The sequence below is a fragment of the Trachypithecus francoisi genome, unplaced genomic scaffold (assembly GCF_009764315.1).
Source record: "Trachypithecus francoisi isolate TF-2019V2 unplaced genomic scaffold, Tfra_2.0 Lachesis_group1, whole genome shotgun sequence".
Taxonomy (NCBI): Eukaryota; Metazoa; Chordata; class Mammalia; order Primates; family Cercopithecidae; genus Trachypithecus; species Trachypithecus francoisi.
In genome coordinates, this window is record NW_022681454.1 from 49,793,877 (window position 1) to 49,814,204 (window position 20,328).

At 39.4% G+C, this 20,328-nt stretch overlaps 1 protein-coding gene and 1 long non-coding RNA gene across 2 annotated transcripts in view; one reads left to right on the top strand and one right to left on the bottom strand.

Annotated features, from left to right (window-relative positions):
* Positions 1-20,328, top strand: part of HPSE (heparanase) — a 43,984-nt gene that overhangs the window by 18,262 nt on the left and 5,394 nt on the right. Inside the window, exons 4-11 of the mRNA XM_033214219.1 lie at positions 3,743-3,916; positions 5,462-5,630; positions 6,280-6,327; positions 6,864-6,957; positions 7,408-7,514; positions 10,358-10,472; positions 14,564-14,682; positions 15,710-15,856. Of these exons, the coding sequence (XP_033070110.1) occupies positions 3,743-3,916; positions 5,462-5,630; positions 6,280-6,327; positions 6,864-6,957; positions 7,408-7,514; positions 10,358-10,472; positions 14,564-14,682; positions 15,710-15,856 (973 nt within the window). The remainder of the gene's footprint in view (positions 1-3,742; positions 3,917-5,461; positions 5,631-6,279; positions 6,328-6,863; positions 6,958-7,407; positions 7,515-10,357; positions 10,473-14,563; positions 14,683-15,709; positions 15,857-20,328) is intronic.
* Positions 9,510-20,277, bottom strand: LOC117085379. The gene is made up of 2 exons (XR_004437931.1): positions 20,194-20,277; positions 9,510-9,758 (listed from the first exon to the last, which is right to left on the bottom strand). It is a non-coding gene; the product is annotated as an uncharacterized LOC117085379 (long non-coding RNA).

A 20,328-nucleotide genomic window follows, 5' to 3' on the forward strand; every position in this document is an offset into this window, starting at 1 on the left:
GTGCCCATAATCCCAGCTACTCAGGAGGCTGAGGCAGGAGAATCACTTGAATCCGGGAGGCAGAGGTTGCAGTGAGCAGAGATTGTGCCACTGCACTCCAGTCTGGGCGACAGAGTGAGACTCTGTCTCAAAAAAACAAAAACAAAAAACAAACAAAAACAATACAAAACAAAAAAGCAAAACACAAAACAAAAAAACAAGTGTCCCAGAATATATAGGTACGTTTTCTAACACAGGTCCTCTTGAATGGTGTGTTCCACTTAAGTAGAAGATGATAAAAACATTTGTCATGAGAATATAGACTCATATTTTAAACCTGTTTGAGCACGAAAAGGAAGCAATGTTACAGATGTAATGCTGGGTGTGACTGCAGAAAGGATGACTCCCTTATTAAAGTAATCATCCTGAGTGAGCTAACTCTTTGTAGTTCTTCTTCTCCACCTGTTCCCCTCATCACCCCATTCTTCTGTTGCCTACACCCAGGCCTACACTGGATGCTGACATAGACTTACATGGTACAGTCCAAGGGAAAGAGTCTGCCATTTTTTTCAATGTCTCATCTTGCTTATCTTCATTCCAAGGATCTCTCCACTCTTTATACAGTAAGAGATGAGAGTTTGGAAAAGTATTGGGAATAAGATAATGAATTGTAAGTTTTTAAATTGTTCTTTCTATTTTGGGGAAGGAGTAGGCTAGGTGGCTTTTTTTTTTTTTTCTTCAGAGTAGATGTGGCCAGACATGGTGACTCATGCCTGTAATCCCAGCACTTTGGGAAGCCGAGGCAGGTGGATCACTTGAGGTCAGGAGTTCAAGACCAGCCTGGCCAACACAGTGAAACCCCGTCTCTACTGAAAATACAAAAACCAGCCAGGCTTGGTGGCATCCACCTGTAGTCCCAGCTACTCCAGAAGTGGAGGCAAGGAGAATCGGGAGGCAGAGGTTGCAGTGAGCCGAGATCATGCCATTACACTCCAGCCTGGGTGACAGAACGAGACTCTGTCTCGAAAAAAAAAAAAAAAGAAAAAAGAAAAGAAAAGGAAAGAAAAAAAGAATGGATTTGAACTCAGTTGTCAATAGCCTCTATTCCAGGAGATGTTACAGTTTATTATGTTATAGGGGTTGTATAATAGAATTTCAAGCTATGTAAATTCCAAGCACATTTGGAAGAATGAAGAAATGGAGGAAGGGTAAAGTATGAGTGCAAGCATTCCAGGTTTTTTGAAAATGCTATAATCTTTGTACCGGGCTAGTACAAAGTGCTATTTAACTGTAAGGGTTTTTTGTGATTTACAGACAGTTTTCACATGTCTCATTTCAACCTTGGTTTTACAGGTAGGCATGTGATGGTGCTTTTCCCAGGACTGTAGATCCATAGCTGAGGTTCCTGTCGGGTAAAGATATTACCTGCGATCATATTATAGTCTGTAAGTGGGAGAGCTATGCCTGGAGCTCAAGTCTTATGATTCTTGATCCAGAGCACTTTCTACAACATGATTTTGAAATATAAAAGCCTATAATATGTAACTAAAGCAGGTCACTCACCCCTTGTAACAAGCTCCAGTAATGGTACTGCCACCAAATGGCTGTGTGATATTGGGCAAAGACTTACCTTGTTTGGATCTCAGTTCCCCCCTAGAAAAATGAGGGTGGAGGTTAAGCACAGGCTGGTGATCCCAAAGCCTCCATACTGCCCGAAACTGTGGCTCTAAGATCCAGTAGAATTCTGGGTCACAGGACTCTAGGGAGCTTTTCAAACCCAAATGTCTGTCATTCCTTGATGGTAGGCAGCAGTTTATGGAAGTGGGTGACACAGCAAATATCAAAACACCTAAAGCAGCTTGCAAGAGTTGTTTCTGCCTAGTGGTCTTTATAGCTAATATTAAATAGTTAATTTTTTTTTTTTTTTTTTTTGAGACGGAGTCTTGCTTCATCACCCAGGCTACAGTGCAGTGGCGTGATCTCAGCTCACTGCAACCTCTGCCTCCCGAGTTCGAGCAATTCTGTCTCAGCCTCCCAAGTAGCTGGGACTATAGGTGCATGCCACCACACCCAGATAATTTTTGTATTTTTAGTAGAGATGGGGTTTCACCATATTGGGCAGGCTGGTCTCGAACTCTTGACCTCAGGTGATCCACCTGCCTCAGCCTCTCAAAGTGCTGGGATTACAGGCGTGAGCCATCGTGCCCAGTCTAAATAGTTAATATTTAATATTATACTATGTTATTCAGGGCAAAGACTTAAAAACAAAACAAAAACAAAGCCACTTTTAAGGAGAAAGGGTGTAAGTTTGCCAGATAGATAGAGGTCTTTTTCTTTTTAACTACAAAAGTTCAGGAATGAATTACTCTTTAACAAACAACTGTAGATATACATGAAAATTGGAAGGATGTATTATGCATATGATAATCAATTTAAAGACAACACTTAAAATTATATTGTTGCCACTCTTGAAATCTGATAATAGAACAGCTAATGGTTTAAAAAGCAGAGTACAGAAGTTCCCAAACTTATGGTACCTTAATATCACAGAAAATTTTTTTACAGCACGCCTAGGCCACAAAAAATACCTGTGTTTTGATTATTAAATTGTAAGATCTACACAACCTAATAGTAATAGGTCTTGTATTGTCCAATAGATGTTGATGCTTCTCCCTTGCAAACTTAAAAGAGCCTACAGTGCCTCTGTGAATAGTATTGCCTGGTTAGAGTTTGAATTTCAGATAAATAATTCTTTTCATTTTAATTATTTTTCTTTTCTTTCTTTTTTTTTTTTTTTAATTTTGAGACAGGGTCTCATTCTGTTGCCCAGGCTGGAGTGCAATGGCATGATCATGGCTCACTGCAGATTTGACCTCCCTGGGCTCAGGTGATCCTCCTACCTCAGCCTCCCAAGTAGCTAGCTGGGACTACAGGTGCTTACCATCATGCCCTGCTAATTTTTTTGCTTTTTGTAGAGATGTAGTTTTGCCATGTTGCCCAGGCTGGTCTTGAACTCCTGGGCTCAAGTGATCCACGCGCCTCAGCCTCCCAAAGTGCTAGGATGACAGGCATGAGCCACTGCACCTGGCCCCTGTGTTAAGTATTTCTTAACAGTTACATAGGACATACACTAAAAATTATGTATTGCTTATCTGAAGTTCAAGTTTAGGTACCTGCACTTTTAGTTGCTAAATCCTGCAGCTGTACCTATGCATTCACTGGTGCTCCCCAACTTGCCTTGCACAGAGTTTGGAAACCAGAGTCCTATAACTCTAGGCCAATTTTTTAATGTAAAATTTGAGTCACTTTAAATTAATAAATCATATACAGGGATTTAAAAAATTGTTTTAATATAATGAAAATTATTAAAATATTTTTTAACTTGTGACTAGAGATATTTAGATTACGAAGAGTGGGGTTTATGCTAACTAATGACAGTCTGGCCATGCATGTGGAGCACTGAGCTATGAATTGTGGCTTCCCCAATTCTCCTGATACCACTTGAACAAAACCTAAGTGTCAGACCAGAGCTTCTGGTATCTTCCATGGTATTTCATTCAACAGCTGGAGCAAATGAAGTGAGATTGATTTTTTTTAATTTGTCCAATTTTGTTGTCTCATAAACATAATTATAATCATTTGTTAGAATTAGAATTTCTTCAGTTTAACAACAGAAATAGGTATTCATTACGAAAAGCACATCTGGAGACCTTCTTCATCATGGTGCCAATCTAACCATTAAATTGTGACATTTTTCTTTTAGGAAGCTCTGTAGATATGCTGTATACGTTTGCAAATTGCTCAGGACTGGACTTGATCTTTGGCCTAAATGCATTATTAAGAACAGCAGATTTGCAGTGGAACAGTTCTAATGCTCAGTTGCTCCTGGGCTACTGCTCTTTCAAGAGGTATAACATGTCTTGGGAACTAGGCAATGGTAAGTACCCCAGGGAACAATTCATTAATAAGGAGATTCCCCACTAGCATTATTTCTTATGACACTCTTTTTAATATTAGCAAATATACTTCTGCCTGGGCACATTCTTGCAAGTGCTCAACAATGCAACTTTTGGAAGTGCATATGGCAGAAAACTCCTACTGTATCTATTCCAGAACCTATTATTGCCAATCCCAGTTTATGTTACATTTGAGGTGAGAACCAGTTGGAGTCAGCAACCTTCCCAGCTCCTAAATTCCCTTGAGATTTTCAGAATCACTTAACCCTATTTTGCTTGGCAGACTGGACTCAGCAAAACTGGGAAGTCAGCAGTTTGTTTTATCCATCCCTTCTTTCCTCAAATGTGTCAGTTAATCTCAGTAACCCCATTGCAACCTTCATTTCTGGACCCAGTGGTCTACAACCTGCCAGTACAGAATCCTACGTGGGTCAAGCTCCTGATTGTCTTCACTCTTTTTTTGTAAAGAACTTGTAAATTTCAACTATAAGTCTTCATGATTCGCCACATTTATTCAAAACATAGAGTGCTTTTTCCACATATCAACCAATGGAAATGAGGATTCAATGGGAGATGAAATGTAGTAATAGGGTGAGCACATGTCTTCCTGCTCAAACTTTTTTTTTTTTTTTTCAGACAAGATCTGGCTCTGTTACCCAGACTGGAGTGCAGTGGTGTGTTCATAGCTCACTGTAATCTCCAACTCCTGGGCTCATGCAGTCTCTCACACCTCAGTCCCTGATTAGCTAGGACTACACTATGCCTAGCCAATTTCTTTTTTCTTTTGTCTGGTTGTGTTGCCCAAGCTGGTCTCAATCTCCTGGCCTCAAGTAATCCTCCTGCCTCGGCCTCCTAAAGTGCTGGGATTATAGGCATTAGCCACTGTGCCCTGTCTCAAACCTTTTTTTTCCAAAGTAAATGAAGTTATTAGATATGGAATACAGGCTAGTTCCCCGATATCCATATCCATTGGTTTATTACCCTCATTATTAACTTCAAATTGTTTAATAGCCCCTCATATCTCTGTTATGCAGTTAAAATTTTTGTTTTGTTTTTCTGGAGTATCTTATTTATAACTATGAGTTTTACTTTACTTATTTATTTTATTTTTTGAGACAGAGCCTTGCTCTGTAACTCAGGCTGGAGTACAGTTGCGTGATCATGGCTCACTAAGGCCTCGACCTTCTGGGCTCAAGTGATCCTCTCCCTCAGCCTCCCAAGCTGGATCTACAGGGTGCACCACCACATCCAGCTAATTTTTTTTCCTTCCATGGAACAGGATTTTTTACTGTGTTACCCAGACTGGTCTCAAACTCCTGGCCTCAGGGGATCCTCCCATCTCAGCCTCCCAAAATACTGGGATTACGGGCATGAGCCGTAATGCCAGACCTGGTTTTACTTTTCTTGACTTTGAATTGCAAGTTTTTGTAATTTGGAAAATGTTTTGTTGCTTTTATATATTGCTGTATGTTTGCTTTTTAATACAACATTTCTTGATATATATTTTGAGAATTGCTATCTTTCAGAACCTAACAGTTTCCTTAAGAAGGCTGATATTTTCATCAATGGGTCGCAGTTAGGAGAAGATTTTATTCAATTGCATAAACTTCTAAGAAAGTCAACCTTCAAAAATGCAAAACTCTATGGTCCTGATGTTGGTCAGCCTCGAAGAAAGACTGCTGAGATGCTGAAGAGGTAGGAACTAGAGGATGCAGAATCACTTTACTTTTCTTCTTTTTTCTTTTGAGACAGAGTCTTGCTCTGTCACCCAGACTGGAGTACAGTGGTACAGTCATGGCTCACTGCAACTTCGACCTCCCAGGCTCAAGCAATCCTCCCATCTCAGCCCCACCAATAGCTGGGATTACAGGTGCACACCACTACACCTGGCTACTTTAAAAGATTTTTTTGGCAGAGATGGGGTCTCCCTATGTTGCCCAGGCTGGTCTCTTGAATTCCTGTGCTCAAGCTATCCTCCCACCTCAGCCTCCCAGAATGCCAGGATTACAGGCATGAGCCACCACACCCAACTACCACTTTTCTTAAAAAAAAAAAAAAAAAAATCTGGTAGACAATCCTCAATAGTCCACATGTTATTAAACAATTTGCTGCCTGAATACATGATTTACCAAAAGAGGAAATTTTGACAGGTTCAGAGTATCAAGGGATCTGAGGCAAATGGCTTCTATGATAAAATTTGCTATCAAAATTAGGAGGTTTGTGTTTACCTGATCCTAAAGCAGTAACCAGCCCATTTCTAGGGAATAAAACTCTCATGCGTATATTGTGCATATATATGTATTATCATATGATGACTGAGTGATACTAAAATTTTTTTTTCTAGCTTCCTGAAGGCTGGTGGAGAAGTGATTGATTCAGTTACATGGCATCAGTAAGTATGTCTCCTATTCTTAATACTAGGAAAGTAAGGCTAGCTTTATTTATTATCTAGTATTCAAAAAGTTAGTTCCATTTAACTGCCAATTGACTGCAGTTCAAATAAGAAACAAATAGTGTCTCAAGTAGCACTGTGCTCCAATTTTAATATTAATAAAACAAAAATTTAAAGTTATTTTAAATAATGTAGTAATTTCTATAAAGATCACTTTATACAGAAGAACAGTGCCAATTAACCCATGGAACATATAAGTAGCTAACACCAATTGCTTGCCAAAGAACCAGTAATCCAGGAGTACATGTACTTACCACTGTGTTTTTTCAAGACAGAGTAACTAATTTCTAGTTACTTGCATAGAATGGATTCCTCCTCATAACCCCCTTCCATCTTGGTCTTTCCCTAGTAGAACTTCTACCTTTTTAAGTAACAGGTGAGTGGGAGAGGTAAGAAGAAGAATAAGGTCAGCAATTAGCTGAAAAGCAGAAAATAAAGTTTGGTATTTTTTTCTGAATATTTTCTGTATAATTTAGCTACTATTTGAATGGACGAACTGCTACCGAAGAAGATTTTCTAAACCCTGATGTATTGGACATTTTTATTTCATCTGTGCAAAAAGTTTTCCAGGTAATAGTCTTTTTAACATTTTTAATGTAAAACTAGAATCCTTATTTTATAGTCTAGCTAGTTCTAAATTCTATAGGTATGTATATTTACATGGTTTTCTAATTTTAGAGAACCAGCATTATGACTTATCCACTGTTAGTTTCCCCCTTAGCATTGGGTCTTACCCCATGTGTGTGATTAGAAATTTGAAATATTTCCAATAGCCTTTAGTAGAATGAACTCTCATAGATGATAGGAATGGGTTGGTTCAGTTCATATTTCTTCCACAGCCTACTATTTCAATAAAAGAAAATTTCCCAAGACCTAAATGACTGTGAACATATTTTATAACTATATAGGATGGGTGGGTCTAGGAATACAAAGTTTTGAATGTTGTTAATCTTCAACACCACAGTTGAAGCCACAGGTCAGCTTTTTTGCAATTACCATGGGTACTTTTCTGTTCTATAGGTGGTTGAGAGCACCAGGCCTGGCAAGAAGGTCTGGTTAGGAGAAACAAGCTCTGCATATGGAGGCGGAGCGCCCTTGCTGTCTGACACCTTTGCAGCTGGCTTTATGTGAGTGAAGCAGCGCTAGCCTTAGGGGTCAGATTGCAGCTCTTCTCCAACCTTCTATTCTGCTGAAATAGCTCCCCAGCCAAAAAGCAGATCAAAGACAGTTTCAGTAACTGAGCCCCAAAATTCATGCCAGATTTTGCAAGAAAATGATTTACTAAAGTTTGATAGACATCTTTGACAAGTGTCCTAAATTAATCACTATAAGGATGAATTGTTTTAGAAATTTTGTCCTTTAATTATGGCCCATAAATATGTCAAGTAGTCCTTCCTCTAAAGAAGTACATTGTAAAATAATGCATATAGCCGGATATGGTATTTCCCTGTAATCCCAACACTTTGGGAGGCCAAGGTGGGAGGACTGCTTGAGCCCAGGAGTTTGAGGCTGCAGTGAGTTATGATGGTGCCACTGCACTCTAGCCTGGGCAACAGAGTGAGACCCTGTCTTTTTTTTTTTCCCCCTCTATCACCCAGGTTGGAGGGCAGTGTCACGATCTCACCTCACTGCAACCTCTGCCTCCCGGGTTCAAGCGATTCTCCTGCCTCAGCATCCTGAGTAGCTGGGACTACAGAATTATCACTGCACTAGGCTAATTTTTATATTTTTAGTAGAAACAGGGTTTTGCCATGTTGTCTAGGCTGGTCTGAAACCCCTGAGCTCAAGTGATCTGCCCACCTCAGCCTTCCAAAGTGCTGGGATTACAGACAGGAGCCACCACGCCTGGCCACACCCTGTCTCTTAAAAAAAAAAAGCAAGTTAGAGCATATTACAGCTTTGTCTCTCAGGAGGATACTTAGTGTATGTAGCTATAATTCATAGATTCCCAAGAAGTTTAGAGCCTAAAGTATGAGGTCCCACCAGAGGGGCTATCACTGAATTTAAAGATTTATTAAATCATCGCATTATCCAACACGACAAACTTGATTGCTTTAAAACACTGGTTTAGTTATATTTAGTAACTCTGTTAGTGCTTTTAATCTATAGTGCTATATCCTCACATTGAGATTTGTTTCTCGGCTGGGCAAGGTGGCTCATGTCTGTAATCCCAGCACTTTGGGAGGTCGAGGCGGGCAGATCACAAGGTCAGGAGTTCGAGACCATCCTGGCTAACATGGTGAAACCCCGTCTCTACTAAAAATACAAAAAATTAGCCGGGCGTGGCAGCGTGCGCCTGTAGTCCCAGCTACTCAGAAGGCTGAGGCAGGAGAATGGTGTGAACCTGGTGAGCCAAGATTGTGCCACTGCACTCCAGCCTGGGAGACAGAGCAAGACTCTGTCTCAAAAAAAAAAAAAAAGACATCGAGATTTGTTTCTGTTTTCTCTTCCATCTTCATTCTTTTTTCTCTCATCCTCATTCTTATAAGCCTAGAATAAACTGCAAATCCTTTATGCCCATGGAAGCATGAGGAATAAAGAATGGAGATGTTTGTTTTGCCATTAACTAAATATCTGGGGTCTCGGGGAGAGGGAGATAGAGAAGAAGTGGAAAGAGGTGCCCATAATAGCTTAGGTGCAATTCTGCTTATTTTACATTTTACCCTTGCTGACTGCAACTTTTTCTTCAGCTCTCACACATTGTTTGTGCAGGGATCTCATAGGACCAGGAATTGTCCGTAGGGGTGGGAATTTGTCTACTTTGCTTTGTGGAAGTTGTCTCACCCTGAAAGGGATACCTCTAGCATGGTAATAGTCTTCTCGGATTTGTTATCGTATGGAAAGATGTAAAGGGAGGGATGCTGCTGCTGCTGCTGCTGCTGCTGCTGCTGCTGCATGCAGTCGCCATTTCATTTAAATGACTTATTTATAATTGGTGACACTTTTCTGGCTTCCTGTTAATTCCTCCCACAAAGATGAATAAATCAGAACCGGACATGGTGGCACACACCTGTGGTCCTATAACCGCCCAACGGAATTCACCTTGCCCACTGTCTAGATAGAGCCGATTATCAAGACGGGAATTGCAATGGAGAAAGAGTAATTTATACAGAGCCAGCTGTGCAGGAGACCAGAGTTTTATTATTACTCAAATCAGTCTCCCCGAACATTTGAGGATCAGAGTTTGTAAGGATAATTTGGCGGGTAGGGGCTTAGGAAGTGGAGAGTGCTGATTGGTCAGGTTGATGATAGAATCATAGGGAGTGGAAGTGAGGTTTTCTTGCTGTCTTCTGTTCCTGGATGGGATGGCAGAACTGGTTGGGCCAGATTACCAGTCTGGGTGGTCTCAACTAATCCATCCAGTTCAGGGTCTGCAAGATATTTCAAGTGCTGATCTTAGGTTTTACAACAGTGATGTTATCCCCAGGAACAATTTGGGGAGGTTCACACTCTTCGAGCCAGAGGCTGCATTACCCCTAAACCATAATCTCTAATGTTGTAGCTAATTTGTTAGTCCTGCAAAGGTAGACTGGTCCCCAGGCAAGAAGGGGGTCTTTTCAGAAAAGGGCTGTTAATCAATTTTGTTTCAGAGTCAAACCATGAACTGAATTTCTTCCCAAAGTTAGTTCAGCCTACACCCAGGAATGAACAAGGACAGCTGAAAGGTTAGAAGCAAGATGGAATCAATTAGGTCTGATCTCTTTCACTGTCAGAATTTCCTCAGTTATAATTTCTGCAAAGGCGGTTTCAGTCTCAGCTACTTGGGAGGCTGAGACGGGAGGATCACTGGAGCCCAGGAGTTTGAGGTTGCAGAGAGCTATGATCATGCCACTGCACTCCAGCCTGGGCAACAGAGTGAGACCCTGTCTCTAAATAAATAAATAAATAAATAAAATCAAGATGGTGTGCAATTAGAATTGAGCAATTTTGTTTCCAAACCTGAAGAAAGCTTGGTCTCACTCTGTCCCAGGTGGCTGGATAAATTGGGCCTGTCAGCCCGAATGGGAATAGAAGTGGTGATGAGGCAAGTATTCTTTGGAGCCGGAAACTACCATTTAGTGGATGAAAACTTCGATCCTTTACCTGTAAGTGACCATTATTTTCCTAATTCTAGTAGAGCAGATTAAAGTCAACTCAGGACCCCTGGTGTTAACCTCCTGTGAATAGTCAATCCTCTCAGTAACTAGCCAAATCATGAGATGATGAATTAGAAGGCGCCTTAGATATCAACCAATCTAATAATTTTTTGTGTGTTTGAAGAGAAGAAATCAAGAGCTAGGAATAACTTTTTAAATGTAAGCCATTTGCGGTATAGTGTGGATTTTGTTTAAAAGGTGATAATTTGAAATTTTATGTCTCATTATATAAGATAAAACAAGTTGGATTTTTAAATATTTTACAAAGTAAATCAAAGTTATAATTGCCTACAGTAATGCAAAGCTTCAAAACATTTTTTGTGTTATGAAATTGTGATTTACTTAACCTTAAAATGAGCCAGTACCATGTATTTGCTTAAAAATCTCATGCTAAGAATTTACTATTTTGTTAATAATCTTCAAGATATTTATGAATAAAGTCTGATGTCTGATCCTTCCTCCAACCGCATCTGGTGCTAAATCAGGAAATGTTTCTTCCCAAAAAGCCTCGTGGAAGATCTGTATGTCTAAATATATGTCAGGGATAATACAGATGTAGCCCTGAGAAGCATGACCTTGATTTTTATAGTCTAAATGTCATTTGCAGATATCTATTTTCTAAGAATAATTTCTAAAATAATTATTTGAAGGTTGTAAGAAAGCTAAGAAATTCTGCAAAGAGCCTATGTGAAAATATAAGCTAGGCTTTTGTGGTTTGTGGATAGACTTCCCAACAAAATTGCTTTTTATCTATAGTGGCCCAAGCTTGTGGAACACATTACTCATCCTTTTTTAGAAAATTCTTAGAAAAGTGACCTTGCAAAAATGGAATTTATCTTTCCCCAAGTATATTCTGTCATCTATAGAGTTAAACTAAGCATAGTAATTTCACTAGACAAACATTCAATATCTACTCCTCACCTTTTTATCTCATCCAAATTTTCCCAGGGCCCAGACATAAACCTTTGCCTTACAAACTCTTTGTATATGCACTAAATATGCTTCTCCTTCAAGTTCTCAATCAGCTAGAAAAAGGTGCAAGAGTAAATGGTGCCCTTGACACTTGTAGATCCAAGGGGATTAGGCTTAAATTCACTCTACATGTCTGTGAATTTATTTTATTTGCATGACAGTCCTGTGAAGTGGCAAGGCAGGTATCTTGGATCCATTTTTTAGATAAGGAAGTTCAAATTAAGAAGAGGTTACATGATTTACAGGAAGCCACACTGTAGTCCTACGTTACTCTTAAAACTCCCATTCAAATCCTGCCTCTGAGGCCTGCATACTTTCTACCCTACCAGTCACTGACCCATGCGTATGTCTCCTTTGAAAACATTGATTCCACTCTCGTCTCCAGTGAAAAAGTGGAATTTAAGCAGGGAAACAAAAGCCATTTGTCTTGTTAAGTCTACTTTCCCTTTACTTTCAAGAAGGAAAGTTGGGGTATATGTTGAATAGTGATTTATGTATTTATTTATTTATTATTTTAAAAATTGAGACAAGGTCTCACTGTATTGTGCAGGCTGGTCTTGAACTCCTGGGCTCAAGTGATCCTCCCACCTCAGCCTCCCAGTGTTGGGATTACAGGCATGAACCATTGTGCCTGCCACTGATCCGTGGTTTTTTAAGAAAAACTTTTACTATAGAAAATTTTAATCATATACAAAATACAGAGGAAAGTATATGAACCCATTTTAGGAGACTAGAATATGCCACCCCAAAATATGTCACTTTCGCATAAGGATTATTTTGAGCTGAAGGCAACTGGGAAGAAACACATAGAAGAAAAGTTCTGTGTCCTCCTCCATTTGCCTAAAAGCAGGACATAAAATTTAAAAGTCCCCCTCCTTCCCTTTCTACCAGGAAAAACAAGAGTTAATCACTGAAGATAACTTCAGACCCTTATCAGTCTAAAGATGGCACTAGAAGAAACTATATTACATACTCATTTATTTTCCTTCCCACAACTTGCCACCCCTGGAGACTCAAAATCCTTTTCCTTTGTCATGTCTCTTGTCCAAAAATGTATTGTTCTTTGTTAAAGATGCTATATAAGCTGGAGTTCTAAGCCACCTTTTTGAAAATTACTTGTTCCCTGGGTATTTTCTGTGTGTGTGTCTGTGTGTGTGTATATATATATATATATATATATATATACAGACACACACACACACGTATATATATAAAATATATATACATATATTTCTCTATTTATATATACATGTATATATAAAATACACGTTAATACACTTATGTTTGTTTTTCTCCTGTTTTCTGTCTTGTTACAGAGATCCATCCCAACTAAGAACTAACAGTAGTAGGAAAATTATATTTTCCTCCTACATACTTTGATCTTGTTTGATCCATAATCCTTCCCACTTTTCACCTCCTACCTATTAGATTACTTTGAAGCAAATTTCAGATATATTACTTATCTATAAATATTTCAGTATGTGCTAGGTATGGTGGATCACACCTGTAATCCCAACATTTTGGGAAGCTGAGGCAGGAGGATCACTTGAGCCCAGGAGTTCAAGACCAGCTTTGGCAACAAAGTGAGACCCCCTCGTCTCTATGAAAAATCAAAAAGTTATCTGGGCATGGTGGCACATGCCTGTGGTCCCAGCTACATGAGAGGCTGAGGCAGGAGGATCACTTGAGCCCAGGAGGTTCAGGCTGCAGTGAGCTGCATTCACACCACTGCACTCTAGCCTGGGCGACAGAGTGAGACCTTCTCTCAAAAAAAAAAAAAATATATATATATATATATAAGTATGTATCATTTTTGTAAAAACACTTTTATCATACTTTAAATATTAATAATAATTCCTTAGTATCACCAAATATTTTGTCAGTGTCTTACATTTTCCTTATTGTCTAAAATATTGTTGATAGTTTATTCAAATCAGAATCCAAACAAGGTTCATATATTGCATTTGGTTGATTTGTCTCTTAAGTTTGTTCATCTTTAAGTTCTTTCTCCCTTTCTTTCATCTCTTGTAATTTATTAATGTGAAAAAACAGGTAATTTGTTCTATAGTATTTCCTACATTCTGGAGTTTGCTAAATTTATTCATGTGATATCATTTAGCATGTTCCTCTGTCCCCTATGCTTCCTTTAAACTAGTAGTTATACCTAGAAGCTTGAGTTTATGCAGGTTTTTTTTTGTTTTTTTGTTTGTTTGTTGCAAGAATGCTTTATTATGTGCTTCTGGAAGCACACAATGTCTGGTTGTGTCTGGTTTTGATCTTGATAGCTAGTGATGACCATTGCCTAATCCATTACTTCATTGGGGTGGGGGGAATAAGGTTTTAAATGAAAGTTTTTTTCTTTTATTTTGAGACAGTGTCTCATTTCGTTTCCCAGGCTAGAGTGCAGTGGCACAATCATGGCTTACTGCAGCCTCAACCTCCTGGGCTCAGGTGATCTTCCCACCTCAGCCTCCCGAGTACCTGGAACTACAGGTGCACACCACCATACTTGGCTAATTTTTTGTATTTTTTTGTACAGAAGGGGTTTCATCATGTTTCCCAGACTGGTCTTGAACTTCTGGGTTCAAGCAATCTACCCACTTCAGCCTCCCAAAATTCTGGAATTACACTTTGGCCACTGTGCCTGGCCTAAATGAAATTATTTTTCTCTTAGACAAAAGTTTTACTTGAAAAATTTGTCTTCATGAGTGTGTACGTGTGTATGTGTGTGTGTGTGTCTAAAAGTTTGGCTTTGAGCTTTGCTTTGAATTCTCAGATGAACGATAACCAAGGATACTTAAACTCTGATCATTCCTGACAGATATGCCCTAGAGGATATGGCCTTTTGAATTGTGTCCTCCAGTGCTAAACAGCAGCAAGCAAGATACTGCTGTCAGATTCATGGTGGTCACATGTGAGGAAAAAAAAGATGAATCCTATTTAAATGCCCCCAGGATAACACTGATACTGTTTGTAGGATGACTATTTGCTTGCCACTGGTTTTCTTAAATAAGGAAGTAAGTAAAGATCTATTTTTGTCTCTCTTTCTCCCCAACCACCACAACTAGGATTATTGGCTATCTCTTCTGTTCAAGAAATTGGTGGGCACCAAGGTGTTAATGGCAAGTGTGAAAGGCCCAAAGAGAAGGAATCTTCGAGTATACCTTCATTGCACAAACACTGACAAGTAAGTATGAGACACACCCTTTACCAATCATCAAGTTTTAGTGGGTAAGCACGTAACTTTACTCAAACACCCTGTTGCATGTATCTATACATCGCGTAAGTGTAGGCGGTTGCAGTTTAGTAAGGTTTTATACAACGATTTCATTTTATTTTATTTTTAAAAGAAAAATGATACTTTTATTGTTGTTGTTTTTTGTCACCCAGGCTGGAGTGCAGTAGTGCAATGTCAGCTCACTGCAACCTCTGCCTCCCAGGTTCAAGTGATTCTTGAAGAGGAGAACAATAATAACAACAATATTATTTTCAAAAGTTGTGACCGCAGTTTCTGGAGTTGAGAAGACATAGAGATTTTTGTAGCCTCATACTCTTGCTTTAGGTAGCAAAAAATGTTCCTAAATCTCAGGAATATTCTCTAGATAGGTTTCAGTCTATCATTCCTGATAAGACGATACTGAAATACTAATTCTAGCCAAAAAAGACCATCTACCATTTCCGATTGTTGGTGACTGGGAACTCTATGGATAGTGAGGACCCCAGTGGGAAGTAGCAAGGGGAATGGTTTGAATGGATAAATTCATAAGAAACGTCAGTAGATTTAATGTTCTTACTTGTTTCAGTCTTTTTATAAGGCTAGGAAAAGCCGCTGTTTTATTGTTTATAATGTGAATTCACTTGAACCCACAAAATTTGCCTTTTACCTTCCTATGTCTGTAAATGGATAGTCTGGCTGGCTTCCTAGCAACCCAGCTGGCAGAGCTGTGAGGGTCTCAACGTGCTCTAGCCCAGACATTGGTAGCATGAAGGGCAATGTTTTTAATCACGTTTTCAAAATAGGACCACACTAGTGGTCTAATATGATCATAAAAGAAGGATACTAAGAGTGCCCACTGTCATTATGGATCCTAATACTTAGGATGCATTATGGATTGTCATTATGGATACTAATACTTAGGATCACATTTGTAATTGAGTTTTTAATTGCTTAAATTAGATAAATATTTTTATTGAGTTAACCTCTTTGCTTTTAGTCCAATGTATAAAGAAGGAGATTTAACTCTATATGCCATAAACCTCCATAATGTCACCAAGTACTTGCGGTTACCCTATCCTTTTTTTGACAAGCAAGTGGATAAATACCTCCTAAGACCTTTGGGACCTCATGGATTACTTTCCAAGTAAGTAATTTTCCTTATTCTTTCCAAACTTTCAATAAATTTATTGGTGTTTATCAGAACAGAGAGTTTGGACAGGGAGCAAAAGACAAAGTCAACTATTTCAAGTTCTAATAATTCTTCATATTCAGGAAATTTATGTATGAATACTTACTCATATGAGTATAACTCACCCTAAGCGTCTAAAGCAAAAGGATGTGAACACAAACTAGCAGTTATCTTAGAGAATAAGTTTGCATTTCAAAATAACTTGACATATCAAGATCCACTCAATGCATTTAAATTATTTACTCTAAAAAGACATAGTTCTTGGTAACACATTCACTAAAGCAAAATATACCTGTATATAATTGCTGTTAAAGGTATGTGGGTTGGTATAAAATATCATACCATGTGAGATCAGTGTGATTCTTTTATAGCATTAATTTTTATTGGTTAGAGTAAGAAAAAGAATAGCTACAGTGTACTTCTTAAGTAGATTCTCACACATTTTGGTTTCAAAAACCAATTATTGACTACATCTTATAAAAGCCAGTATTCAATGGAGTGCCAAAAATGACGATGAGTCTTGAAGATTTAGACATATAAATATTTTGAGGTTTCTGTTCAATGTATGTTGGAAGGAGTTCCTTTCTCAGGACTACTCTCATATTGGAACATAAAAAGAGTTTACAGGCTTGGAGCAGTGGCTCATGCCTGTAATCCCAACACTTTGGGAAGCTGAGGCAGGCAGATCGCTTCAGCCCAGGAGTTCGAGACCAGCCTGGGCGATATGGTGAAACTCTCTCTACAAAAAAATACCAAAATGAGCCAGGCATGGTGGCACGTGCCTGTAGTCCCAGCTACTTGGGAAGCTGAGGTGGGAGGATTGCTTGAGCCCAGGGGGTCATGGCTGCAGTGAGCTGTGATGGTGCCTCTGTCACCCAGGCTGGGTGACAGAGTGAGACCCTGTCTCAAAAATAAATAAATACATAAATAAATATTAAGAGTTTACAAAATTCTCACCATCTCCTCCCATCTTTGCAAATGCCACATAAGTGATGTGTTCCAGGACTATTAGCCTCAGAACTTGAGGCAGTACAGTAAGCATGCTTTCTTCAAAGTCCTATCCCCCACAGACAAACATTATTAACACTGGGTACTGCTCTTTTATTTTTTTTCCCTTCTATGCTTTATTTTACTATAACTATAATCATATAACATGTAATAGGAAAAAGGCAGGGTTGGGGGAGAGATCCAAAAGTCTTCCCAAGAGCCTTTCCAGCATAGCCTCTGTAGACATTTTTTTCTTTTCTTTTCTTTTTTTTTTTTTTTTGAGACAGAGTCTCACTGTCACCCAGGCTAGAATGCAATGGTGTGATCTAGGCTCACTGCAACCTCCGCCTCCCAGGTTCAAGCAATTCTCCCACCTCAGCCAGGATCCTTAGTACCTGGGATTACAGGCGTGCATCACCACGCCTGGCTAATTTTTGTATTTTTAGTAGAGATGAGGTTTCACCATGTGGGCCAGGCTGGTCTTGAACTCCTGACCTCAGGTGATCCACCTGCCTTGGCCTCCCACAGTGCTGGGATTACAGGCATGAGCCACCATTTCCTGGCCCCTTTGTAGACATTTTTAATGGGCTGTATGTTTTATAAAATACTACCGTGGTTTAGTTAACCATTTTCCTACTGTTTAAATCTTTTCTTCCCCTTGTTGTAAATAATGCATTTTTGGGTAACAGATACTTTTTTCAATTTAGGTTCTGACCCTTTTTGAAATGGTTATTTTTTTTTTTTAGCATATTTGTGTTTGCTGCTGATAAAAAATCATTTTCTGAAGTAATTGAATAACAGTTGTAGAGTTGGAAGCGTCATAAGAGATCATTTTAGTCCAACTACCCATGGAAAGCCCTTCAGGGTGACTACTCTCTTGGGCAAGGATAAAGTGAGCCTCTCGGTGCCTTCGCTTGCTGCTCTTAGTTCTGTTCTCTAGAGGAGAGGTTGGAAACTATATCTCATTCTTGTAGACAAGTTAGTTTGGAGGATTCCCCCCTCCCCTTTTTCTGGTAGGGGAGGTTGTCATGCACTGTGTTTTGTTTTTAGTTAATTGTCAGCATCGAAAAATTGACAGCTATTAAAATATCTGAATCTCCAGCTTTTCTTTAAAAATGGATACTATGGGCCGGGCGCGGTGGCTCAAGCCTGTAACCCCAGCACTTTGGGAGGCCGAGATGGGTGGAGCACGAGGTCAGGAGATGGAGACCATCCTGGCTAACACGGTGAAACCCCGTCTCTACTAAAAAATACAAAAAACTAGTCGGGCGAGGTGGCGGGCGCCTGTAATCCCAGCTACTCGGGAGGCTTAGGCAGGAGAATGGCGTGAACCTGGGAGGCAGAGTTTGCAGTGAGCTGAGATCCGGCCACTGCGCTCCAGCCTGGACGACAGAGCCAGACTCCGTCTCAAAAAAAAAAAAAAAAAAAATGGATACTATGGCAACTCTGGGCTTGCTTTCCCAACTAGCTGGAGTTGAATGGGGATTGTATACTTTAGACAGGTCATTCAGCTTTGCAGCTCTCTGCAATCTCTACCTGACCCTATTGTCTTACACCTGTCCTACTGTTCTTGCACTTATCACTTTCTTGGCCTTTGTGTCATTTGAGTTTGCCACCCCTAATTTGGAGCAATGCTGAATACCTCATTTTCTCTGGAATAATTCCCAAATGTTTGAAGGAAAATTAGATTGTCTTCACTTTAGGCTAACTATGACCAATTTCTCCAATGACTCTTCTTTTTGTTGTATTTAGTAGACCCTATTACATTCCTTTTTTTTTTTTTTTTTGAGGCGGAGTCTCGCTCTGTTGCCCAGGCTGGAGTGCAGTGGAGAGATCATGGCTCACTGCAACATCTGCCTCCTAGTTCAAGAGATTCTCCTGCCTCAGACTGCCAAGTGGCTGGGATTACAGGCACCCACCACCACACCTGGCTAATTTTTGTATTTTTCATAGAGATGGGGTTTCACTATGTTGGCCAGGCTGGTCTCGAACTCCTGAACTCAAATGATCCACCTGCCTCGGCCTCCTAAAGTGCAGGGATTACCTGCGTGAGCCACTGTGCCCTGCCCCTATTACATTCTGATCACACATTTCATGTTTTATAATTGGAAAACTGGTGAAATTATAGACAATGTTTAATTCCCCTAAATTCTCTTTGATGAGTATGTATTACTTACACTCTTCTTATCTTTAAAATTTTGCAAAAAAGTATCCTAGATAAGTTTATGAGTGCACAGTCTGTACGCTTGCTCGTATTAACAACCTCAGAGAGTTAAACAGCAGTCACCTTTAAAAATTATTACTATGCAAAAGTATCCTAGATAAAATTTAAAATTTTGCAAAAAAGTATCCTAGATAAGTTTATGAGTGCACAGTCTGTACGCTTGCTCGTATTAACAACCTCGGAGAGTTAAACAGCAGTCACCTTTAAAAATTATTACTATCATTATTATTATTTTTGAGGCAGGGGTATCATTCTGTCTCCCAGGCTGGAGTGTAGAGGTGCTGTCACAGCTCACTGCAGCCACTGCTGCCTGGGCTCAAGTGATCCTTCCTCCTCAGCCTTCTAGGTATCTGAGACCACAGGCTTATGCTACCACACCTGGCTAATTTTTTAATTTTTTGTAGAGACAAGGTCTCATTATGTTGCCCAGGCTGGTCTCAAACTCCTAAGCTTAAGTGATCTTTCTTGGCCTCCCAAAGTGCTGGGATTACAGGCATGAATAACTGCACCCAGCCCTAAAAATTATTAGAGTCCTGCATAGTAAGTATTTAATAAATATTTAAATGAACTTTTTTTTGAAAATAGAGACGAGGTCTCACTATATTGCCCAAGCTAGTCTTGAACTCCTGGACTCATGCAATCCTGCTGCCTTAGCCTCCCAAAGTGCTGGGATTACAGACATGACCCACCCATCTGAATGAACATATTTTTAACATAAAGGCAGTATTTTATATTTATCTCATAAATTTTGCCCAGCATCCCCACTTCTGCCAAATCTGTTGCTTGCTAATTCCTTCCAGCTTCATTTCATCTGAAATTTGACAAACATCTTCTATTTCTTTGTCATCATGTTATTGACTTCAGAATATAAAATAAGACACTATACCCAAATTAAACCCCATCCTCATTGCCCAGCCTGATGTGAAAATAATCAGCATACATTAAGCATACCCCTGATATATGTGTAGCATCTTTTAGATAAATGTACAGCTGATTAAAGAATATAGCCTAATGGTATCATATCTTGCCCATCTACCTCGTCTTATCCACAGCAGGATTAATTCACAATGACCAGATTTACCTTTAAACTTTGTAGCAAAATATCCTCTCCAAAAGCGTATCTAAAACTTTTGTGTGTACTCTTGCAAGGTTCTTAATTTCATGCAGAACAGGCTCTTAACACTGTCAGTTGGAGATATTTTCAAGACCTATTTTT